The 10,922-nt window shown below is 38.8% G+C and overlaps 2 protein-coding genes across 3 annotated transcripts in view; one reads left to right on the forward strand and one right to left on the reverse strand.

Annotated features, from left to right (window-relative positions):
* Window positions 1-719: 719 nt before the first annotated feature.
* Window positions 720-10,649, reverse strand: LOC101856531 (6-pyruvoyl tetrahydrobiopterin synthase; the record flags this gene model as incomplete). The annotated part of the gene is given in 4 exon segments (XM_005106648.3): window positions 720-776; window positions 1,937-1,959; window positions 5,883-5,962; window positions 10,023-10,649. Coding segments are annotated over 4 exon segments (240 nt in total), but the record flags the coding sequence as incomplete, so codon positions are not given.
* Window positions 10,650-10,732: 83 nt separating this feature from the next.
* Window positions 10,733-10,922, forward strand: part of LOC101856918 (O-phosphoseryl-tRNA(Sec) selenium transferase) — an 11,096-nt gene continuing 10,906 nt past the window's right edge. Inside the window, exon 1 of one of the 2 annotated variants that reach the window (XM_035971963.1) lies at window positions 10,733-10,919. The gene's annotated coding sequence lies outside the window, so the exon portion shown is untranslated. The remainder of the gene's footprint in view (window positions 10,920-10,922) is intronic. The other variant, XM_035971964.1, reaches the window with a different exon arrangement.

Here is a 10,922-nt window from a genome sequence, read left to right on the forward strand (position 1 = left end):
GACCTGGAGGCAGGATGACTCTGTTTCAGGAGTCATTACCTGGTTCACCATTTAGTCGCCTCGTACGACACGCTAGCACCACGTCAGTCCTATTATGGTAGCTAATGACAGTAAGCAAAGGTGGGTCATTGTACGTCAACCTCTGAGCCAGAAATGACACCTTCAGGCATTCAGGTAGGTAACTTTGAGAAGAAGCAGAAAAAGCAGACCATACCACAACATCTTCTCTGCCATCTTGTCTTCTCTAATATAGTGCCTTATTACCAGAGCACCTTCATACGACCTGCATCAAAAGTAAAATGTTAAATGCTTACATGCTTGATTCACAAAAAGCAAAATCAACATGCTGACATGTTTCTCATCAAGGAACCAATCAAAACCAAAAACTGCTTCGCGCTGCATTTTCAGCCTGCATGATGCTTTCCAGCTTCCATTTTTCTTCATTTATGTAATTTTTTTTCAGACGATATGATAACTTTATCATATATTATTTCACGAATTGGAGAGGGTTGTTGACCCATTTTATAGCATACCAATCTAAATGAAATCATCTTTTGCAGTTTGCAACTCATTTTTGCTGTTAGGCTGACAGCAAATGATGTCTTTTGATGATGATGACACAAGTGATCAGAGTCTGTACATTCTCAAAGGCACATATTTATCCTGCTGCCTCTCCAACCACCATGATTTAAAATGATTCACATGGACCATGTTTTTACCTCAATATACTTTTTCAGCTCCGTGATATTGATGACCATTCCAGTTGCGGGGTCTATCTGTAGAATGGAATAGAAAAATAAAGCACTTATTATATATGTGTCAACTTTGCTACACAACATAAGGGACATAAGAGCCATCAACAAAGTAAGAAGAGATGTTTTTCTCAGTAGCAATACTTTAAAAAATCCACCATAAACAATTTTCGTGTACTCTCTCTGAGAATCTCTCAAGGTTTTTCAGCAATAAATGATAATCTGTTCTTGCTGTTACACCTATTTCATGTAAATAGATGTTGGATCTAAATTCATGCTTCATGCAGTGCAGTACAAGTCTAATTAAGATGCTTGCACGAATATGCCACAATACATGAAGGATTATCTTATTTTATACTTAATAGTGAGGAAGAAAGACCAAGATCTTGCCATGCTGTGTACAACAGACCTCTAGAACACCACACCCTCCTCAACTTTCAGCATCTTTGGGAGAAGAAAACTATTATTAACATGGTGGTGAGGCTACTGTACCTGTAACCTTTTACAATAACTGTGTGTGTAAGTGTGACGATGCTGAAGCCAAGAAAAAAGCTCACAAGCTGTGCACATCTACAAGTGGAAGTGAACTTTTAGATGCTCAAAATGGGGCAAACTCTTCTCAGCCAGAAGTGGCCTCATTGGTCATATCAGAAGCCACTAGCCATGTTAAGTCTTATTTCTTTTATATCGATTACAAAACGCCATCCTCTGCAAATGCATTGGTCACCATCAGAAAATGATGGGAAAACGGTCATTGTTATTTTTAAGAGCAGCATGCCATTCAACAATGTAATGTAAGTCTAAGGTTATTGTAGATGTGGACTCTACAATTGCAATATTCATCTTTGATGTGACCACGCCATGCGGTGGGGTACCTTGAAAACTTCCTACACAACCAAAGTGCAGGGACTTCCCACTGGAGATTTGAACAAGGGTTATCAACATCATAGTTCAGGATGAGACGAGCTGAGCTAAATGCACCCAGTAAGCCTTTATTAGAATCGTTTGAAAAACATTTTTAAAAAGGGGGCATTGTGAGATTTTTACAAAATCCATTGATTTGCAAGAAATGTTGGTCTGGTGATCAGCCATATTCGGAATATTCGCCAAAAAATGTTCATTTTTTGGGACCACAAATATAACAAATGACGCGATAAAGGAACGAAAATATTACAATTACTCACCGGTCCCTTTAGTGTAACTTCAACTGTAAAAGAGTCAAAGTTAGATGATTGAGATTACAAGGAGATAGTTATGCTTGGGTTCAGATTATGCATAGTAGTATAGAGAAAGAATACACTGTATGGAGGAATAAATAGTGATAATCACAAAAGCAATAAACACGTGCAATTTTCCAGACAACATTCTACCAGTGATTAGCTCGAATCTATAGGGTACAAAAAGGAGACGAAGCAAATGAAATGCAATTAAAGAGATGTTACAAGCAAGGCAACTTCGTGTTTTTTTGTATTGGAACATGTTGTTTTACCATGCTCGCAACTGCATATAACGTCATAAGAGCGCATGGGACGCATTAAACATTTTCAACTTGGTAGGATTTAATTTTGAATTTTGCCCGGGTGAAGGCCGAAGCCCACTTTTATCGATTTTAGGACCACCAAGTGATCTTTAAATTGCGCAACTAGCACACAGGACCTCCGAGATTTTTTCGCCCTTATCTGAGAAAGCTAGGTGTTCCATCTTACCTACCCTAAGATCAGGGATGGGGCTGAAAGACCAAAAGAAGCAGCCATAAGTAGTGGTAAAAAAAGTCAGGAGCCCAGAGAGGGGGCTGAAGGGAGTGGAGATGAAAGTAGACAACAGAACATGATTGGAGAGTGAGAAAGAACAGAAGACAGTTATGAACCCAGGATCTATGACAGAGAAGCGAACACCGTACCTCTAGACCCACGACAGCCCCCAAACTAAGTGTGCATGTAATAATACAGGCATGTGTGTGTGTGTGTGTGTGTGTGTGTGTGTGTGTGTGTGTGTGTGTGTGTGTGTGTGTGTGTGAGAGAGAGAGAGAGAGAGAGAGGAGGGAGGGATGGAGGGAGGGAGAGGGAGAGAGAGAGGGGGAAGGAAGGAGGGAGAGAGGGAGAGAGAGAGAGAGGGGGGGGGGGAGGGAGGGAGGATGGAGGGAGGATGGAGGGAGGGAGAGGGAGAGAGAGACGGGGGGAGGGAGGGAGGGAGGGAGACAGAGAGAGAGAGAGAAAGGGAGAGAGAGAGAGAGAGAGAGAGAGAGAGAGAGAGGAGAGAGAGAGAGAGAGAAAGAGAGAGAGAGAGAGGGGGGGATAACAGTTGTAGCATGCAGTTCCTAACGATTATTGATATACAAAAAAAAATCTCAAATATTTAAACTGTATGAGGCTGCCTTGTAATGTGCTTTGAAAGCGATACACCCCCGCACATTATTCAATCCAAACAACTAAGCAACATTTTTTACCAAAATGCAAAGTAAATTTTACTTAGACACTTGGTGTCATCCATTAGAATGAAAAATGTAGAGGGCATAATATAACATTCTTATCCAAAAAATATGGCAACACATCTGTTGAGTGTATTTTATTTTCATGTAGTGTGAAAAGTCAGCAACCCATGCAGTGTTAAAATTTGACGAAAGGCCTACATGATGAGTGTTATTCGAATTGAAATGTCAGAAGGAAAATTGTAAAAATGCAATGGGCAATGCAGGACTAATCTGGCGTAGTAATAAATAATTTTAGAGCAGCCATGATTTCTAATACGGGGTGCCCACTACGGTTGGGATCGGCTGATCGCCCGACTCAGCCGCCTCAAAGACAAACGAGTTCGTTTTCAGTCTCAGGCGACCGAGTCGGGTAATCGGCCCGATCCAGCCGTAGTGGGCACCCCGTATAAGACCAGATGAGCGTTGGGACAACGCTAGATTGCATCACTTGAGTGAGTATTGAATCTTTTTTTCCCCAAGACTGTACAGCTGTATCATCAGCCTGACAGCAACACCCTTGGGAAGCAAGACTCTGCTGCTGTTAGGCGGACGTTGCTGTCACTGTTAACTGAATTATTCTCAAAGCGGGGGGTAAACTGCCTGAAAGAAATGTTACCCTCCCCTCTCTCGTCTTTCTTTCTACTCTCTCTCTCTCCCCCCCCTCTCTCTCCCTCTCCTCTCTTTCTCTCCCATATGTGTGCACACACACACACACACACACACACAAACAAGCATGAGTCATAATCGCAGTATGTGATAATGCAGTGATGTTGGAGGGTGAGAGCATTGGCAGTATCAGTGCTGAGGTTTGACCGGAGTCAAAGGTCTCAGTGAAGTGAGCCAAAGCTTGATAACAGGGACGTATAACCCTCTGTATAACCCATAAATAATCATAGTGGCTGAGATTCCACCTTCCCCTCCCCTCCACCCAGCTGGGAGACTCTTGAAGGAAGGTGACTCTTGGCGACAGGGTGTGAAAAGGGCTCAGCTGTACTTGGCAAAGAGTACTTTTGGCCCAAGCAGGAGATGACAAGAGTGGAAAGATGCACACACACTGAAATTATAGGCCAGTCTCAGCGTTTACAATGTTTCCAAATTGTCAAAAAAAATGTTGTCAGACGAGTAATTTATAACAACGACTGTCACTGTTAGAGAAAAAGGTTGCTTTTTAAAAGGGGTTATTTGTAAAACATACTACTGCCAGGTGGATGTGGCTTTTATTTGGGATGCTGTTAAGTGGACACCACTTCACTTTGAGAATAATTAATGAAATGAAAGCTGTTGCAAACCAGTAAAACTGCACGGCAATTTTCTAGATATAAATCAAACACATTTACAATTTCACATCATACATAAAATCAATAATGAAAACCATGAATAGAAACTCAAGCGAGACTGGATTTAGTGAGCGCAACTTAAGACCAAATAGGACAGGCAGATTTGCCTTTTGTCAGAGAGATAATCTTGTAATACTTTCATAATCTATTTGGGTTCCACTCTACATGCAATGACATACACATAGACTGTTCATCAATTATCTACCAGACTGGAAAGAATATATATATATATATATATATATTCATTTTTCTTTACATTTGAACATCTGTCACATGTAATGCATTGGTGGAATGAATTCATTTACATGTAGTGTAACCAGCTGCTGTGAAATTTATCAAGAATTGATCAAACGTTCACTGAAAACACCAAACAAAGAATGCATACAAATAAGAAATTATATTTACAGAGTGTTTTAGTTTGTCTTGCATTATATTCCACTGCATTGTCTACTGCACAACTGTGTTGCGTGACACTGTCTATTGTACAACTGTATTGTGTAGAATTGTCTACTGTACAACTGTGTTGTGTGGCATAGTTTACTGTACATGTACAACTGTGTTGTATTGCATTGTCTACTGTACAACTGTGTTGTATTGGATTGTCTACTGTACAACCGTGTTGTATTGGATTGTCTACTGTACAACTGTATTGTGTGGCATTGTCTACTGTACAACTGTGTTGTATTGGATTGTCTACTGTACAACTGTATTGTGTGGCATTGTCTACTGTACAACTGTGCTGTATTGCATTGTCTACTGTACAACTGTATTGTGTGGCATTGTCTACCGTACAGAGAGCCCGATATGTCTAAATCTGTTATAACAAATGAGTAAAGTCAAAAAGTTGTGAAAAGTACTCAAAAGGTAACCACCTCTCCCCCCCCCCCCCCCCCCCCCGAAATTAATCTGGGCAAATAAAGAAAAAAAAACCTAGACGTTGTTTGGTAATTTGTAAACAATTGTATGTGGGAACACTCTACAAGAGTAAAGTTGAATTTAAGGAGTTCGGCCGATCTCACATAAGAATAGATTGCCTATATAAGCTTATAAACATGTTAATTGAGAACTACAATACAACAACGAAGTGGTATTACGTACAAAACTTCCTGTTTCCCAAAAGAGAAAAATAATGAGACTATTTTAGCATCAAGCTCCACAGAACCATTTTATACTAAAAGCATCACTAAAACTAAAAAAGAAAAAAAATCAGGCTAATAGTCTATGCCAGCGAAAGAAATAAAAAGCATTATCATTAGTGGAATCTACAAATCTACATAATTTAAAAAGGCAAATAAGAAAACTTTATTGTTCGAAATACTGTACCTTTGTAATTATGACCATGCCCATTAGGACTGTTACATTTGCCAAACAGGGCCTTGTTCTCTTCATCTGACAGGTATGGGCTGAAAATGGACATAATAAAAGCTCTGAATAAATTTTATAAATTATCTTTCCACTTCATCGATGTAAAAATTTGTAAAGGAGATTAAGTTTACATAGTTTACATAATGAGCTAGTTGTAACAACTTCACTGCACTGATGGGGTGTCAATGGTCTTATGGTAAGGCTCTTGGACTCCCCACCCTAAGGCCATGCATCTGAATCCCATCAAGGGCCTGATGGTGTGTCCTTGGGAAAGCCACTTTACACAAATTTCCCTAACTTCACCCAAGTGGGAATGGGGTGTACCCAGTCAGCGAAAGATCTTGTCAATTTGTCAGTGTTTTAGCACATCTAATCTGTAGCTTGCACTGCAAGCTTCCATGTTTTTGAGTCATGTTCTATGGTCTGCTGGGGAAATAATAGCTGTAAAATACATATATATATATAGTATGATATAGAGCATGCTGTAGAGCATAGACATGCTTTATTTGAAATCAACAAATAATTATGATGATGTTGAGGCAGTCACTATGAGTCACTTCATTTTGATCACTATACAAAACATACTGGATTATCCCACTGGATACATGTATATTCATTGTTATTCAAACTCTTAGTCACCTACAAAGGTCACATTAAAATTTTTTAAAATAACATTCTGTAAATTTAATAAAAACTTGGAGAAAGTAAAGAAAACCCAAAGACTTATTGTATATATGTAATATGTAGGACCTAATTTGTGTCGAGGAGTCAATTCCGTGACAGGGAGCCAATTTTCACTTTATATATATATACAAGAAGAGGCTGAATGACATTCACTGTGTGGCACCATTGCTAGTTTCATGCCACTTTGAGGAAAATACTTCCTTGCCAATTTCATGTCTGGTGTTATTAGGCAGTACCAAACAACAATTAAATAACATACAATGAAAAGGAGGACTTTGTTTGAGTAGGTGTTCTACGGCACTATCAGAACAGACTTGGTCATGTAAGCGCCAAAAAGAGATACACTAAGACATAAGGAAAATAAATGTTATATAGGCAAGGAGGAGCAAACCATACTAGAGCACCCTCCAGCCACCCACAGAAGAACAAGAAGACTTTAATGGAATTGTGGTCCAATAAACTCAGAAAAGTGTTGTAGAACTTCCATGATCCTGCAAGAATGGTGCAAAAAGAGAAACAAGATCCTGAACGTGACTTCAACCACAAAGCACACCGATGAGATGCATCTATAATTATCATGCAAAGATTTATTGCATAAATAAGTATTTAGCAACAACCACCTCTCAAACAGATTGCAACTTCTTTTTCCACATTAGTTGTATATTACATATTACGCTTTTGAAGTTGGAGAAACGGCGGATTATCGTCCTAACCCCTTATCTCTCTCTCTCTTTCGTCCCCTCAACCCCCCCCCCTTTTTATTTTCTTTCTCTCAGTGGGAACAGCAGCTATTCTGCACGGCCAATGGAGGAAGGGCACACTTTAGATTTTGTGTATATCAGCAGATCCTGTTAGATGAGGAGCTTTCAGGTTTCAACATGACATTGATTACACAGTTGTGTCAGATAACATAACCGTTGCGCAAAAACTGCCCACCATAATGGTTGAAAAGTCCAGAACAGACTACCGTGTGAGAATCACATCTGGGGCTGATTTTCTTTGTTAAAATTAAAGTTTCTCTATTGTCTTCTATCCTCAAACATTTAAGCATGTACTTCACTTCAAATTCTCTGTCATATATCTTATTGACATTTTGGTTTTGTTGAATTGGAGTGAATCTCTTTCTGCAAATTTTAATTTCTTCTTTCCAATTCAAAACATTCCACTTTACAAATTATAACTTATGTCTAGTTTGTTAATGTGTTTTAATTAAATAGAGCAGAGGGTGTGATAGAGTAAATTTTGTTGCAAATATGAAAACGAAGCATCACTTCGCTTTGTCGAGAGGAAAGGGGTAAAAGATTTGGTGCGAAACTGAATGGTGCAAGCAATTTTGCAACGCAATTGGCTAGTTGACATGCAATTGGGTCCTACCATGCATGCAATTGGCTCCTCTATAGATCTACGAAATTAGGTTCTTTAAAATTATTTACATTATTTTCTTATAATTTGTTAAACCAACATACAGCTCCAGTTCCCTAAAAAGGCAGACAGACAAAGGGAAGTGACGGGGTTGAGTATGAAGCAGTACCTGGGAGACAGAGATTCAAAAGTTCACTCTTTTAGACATTGCAACAGCGAGGTAAAGTAAAATACATTTTCTCATAGACTACAAATATTATACTGTTCAATGTCTGGGTATTTTATTATTTCTTAAACTGGAATCTATTAAAAAAACAATGAACTAGTCGTCAAACAGTTTCAGAATGTATAGCCTAAACTTTACGTTGACAAAGATATATATATATATATATAATTACTAGCCTAGCTGGGCCCCCTTTCGATGAAAGGAATGATCGGTGCATTAACATCGAGTGAAAGTCATTAGTCTACAATATTTACACTCTACTGGAATGGAGCAATACATTTTGAGAGATCATGCAAAAAATTAGAAAATTCTTTTTTAATAGCTAAGACCTGTTGACGTTATTCCCAGTAGCAAGAAAAAGAATTTGACAAAGGAGTCAAGAAAAAGCGATGATGGGCATCAAACGAAAGGATCACAGTTGAATTTAGCACCAAGTAAAAAAAGAAAACAGGAAGCAAGATCTATACGGGTCGCACACTTAAAATACTGTTCAGTATTGCGTGACAATGCGAGATAGTATCGAACGAAAGTACCACTTGAAATACAAACCTGGCGGATTTTCTAAAATTACAGAGACAGAAGCGTCGGCCAACAAAAGCCATTGGTGAAATAAAAAAATTTAGTTTTTTTGCAGCAAAACTGTCTCAAAACTGAAAAAACAAAGGGCGTCAATTTCTGGAGAGTATTTAAAAGAATCTTTTGGCGAAAAGCGCGCACGTCGATCGATGCAGCCATTAAAAAGCTTTTTGACCCCTTTTGAATAGCAAAATTCGGCCACCACAAATAGATAATAGATCTAGATATATTTTAAAATTATTTGTTCTTAAATAAAGGGGTGCCATAAAATACTTCAGAGTTGAGATGAAAACAGGTTACAAAACAAAAAGACCCACAAACATATATATAAGAAAATTCAAATGAATGTGACATATCATGACCCATTGTTACAGTTTACAGTAATTTCTATGACATGCCATTACAATACATACATGCCTCACAGCATGCTGCAGATGATGATAGTGACTTAGATAGTGATAATATTAACATAATCATTAGACTACCCAAGAAAGATCTCTAAGACGGTTAAGTCCAGACTGCCAGACTACTAATAAGGAAGAGGCTAGCCGTACTTAATGACGGCTAGACTGGCAGTCTAGCCGTACTTATTCTCTTAATATGATGGCTAGACTCACCATTTACAAAAAATAGGCCTACTGAATTGTAAATTTTAAATATACATTTTTAGTGTGCAGTACCTAAAGTATTTGTATTTGAGACGAAACCAGGTGCCTTAATGACAGTGCATGTATTTTAAACCTCCTGTTTTCTAATGTTAATAGGGCCTAAGACTTCTTGTCTTGCCGTACTTAAGTACGGGTAGACAGCCAGGCTAGCCGTACTTAAGGACGGCTAGACTGTCAGTCTAGCCGTACTTAATATTTTATGGCTGAATTGTAAATGAAATTTTTAGTTTGCAATGCCTAAATCTAAAGTATTAGTTTGCAATGCCTAAAGTTTTAGTTTGCAATGCCTAAAGTATTTGTATTTCAGACAAAACCAAAAGGTGCCTTACTGACTTGCATGTATTTGAACCTGAATAATTACTAGATCTAGATCTGAGACCTGTGTACTTAACAGGCTTGAGTCGATAGGGCCAAACCTAGATCTAAGTACGGCTAGACTGGCAGTCTAGCCGTACTTAAGTACGGCTAGCCACTTCGTACTAATAATTGATGGCACAAAAACAAAATTACTGATACTCCCTGGGAGAGTTTACAAACATCATCTGGACAGCTGAACTGACAAGTATAAACGTGGAAAGTCACCTGTGCAGTCTATGACAGGCGCTGAAAGACTCGATACGTTGTATGAACACGACTGGGCTTTCCTGCTGTTCCCCGTTCATCTTGCGTCCTTTGCTGTGCAAACAGAACAACGTCCTCACCAGACCTTTCTTGTTCCACCAATTACAGAAAAACTGGAGCAGATTCTAAGTGATTCGAGCTTTTAAATAAGTTACTACTTCTACTAGATCTACTTCTTATCTTATATATTTCTAGATCTAAAAGCAACGTTCAAATTTGATTTACAACACACGCCTGCGAAAAGAACAAAAAGACTGAGAAGAGAGAGAGAGAGAGAGACGGTCAACAGGCTGGCTCATTGTTGATCCTATTTTTTTACTCTAGAAGAACATTAGATGCGTAAACGGAAAGAAAAAAGAGATTAGCCTAGTCTCGGCATAAGTTTCTTGCTTAGATTTTTAAACCAAGACCTTGACATAAGCAAGGTCGAAGAGACGAAAACGATGATACTTGATACTTTAACCTTATTTAAATACGACGCGTTAGCTTGATAGGCTAGGCCAGAGACCGGGCAAGGCTACAACTACAAATAGAGGCTAATAATGTTTTGGTTTCTTGTTTCCAGGCCCAGTTACTTCCCCTGGACGATTAATCAGAGACACTAAAAATAGAGTCTCTGGATTAATCTAGATTTTCAACTGCTGAACTTGCAAGTCATGCAACTACATTTCTTAGACGGTCACAGGTCATTTTATAAACACACAACACAGACTACAGAGGATTGACACCGGTGCGCCCTGGCCCCTTACCTCTATCCTTATCATCCTATCCTGGGTTAAGACTTGATCAGACTTCGTCCAAGTCTAAGTCAAGAGGCCGAATCTGAATTAAGAAAGCTTAGATTGATTAGATAGACTGCAG

This window comes from Aplysia californica, unplaced genomic scaffold, assembly GCF_000002075.1.
Source record: "Aplysia californica isolate F4 #8 unplaced genomic scaffold, AplCal3.0 scaffold00548, whole genome shotgun sequence".
NCBI classification, from domain to species: domain Eukaryota; kingdom Metazoa; phylum Mollusca; class Gastropoda; order Aplysiida; family Aplysiidae; genus Aplysia; species Aplysia californica.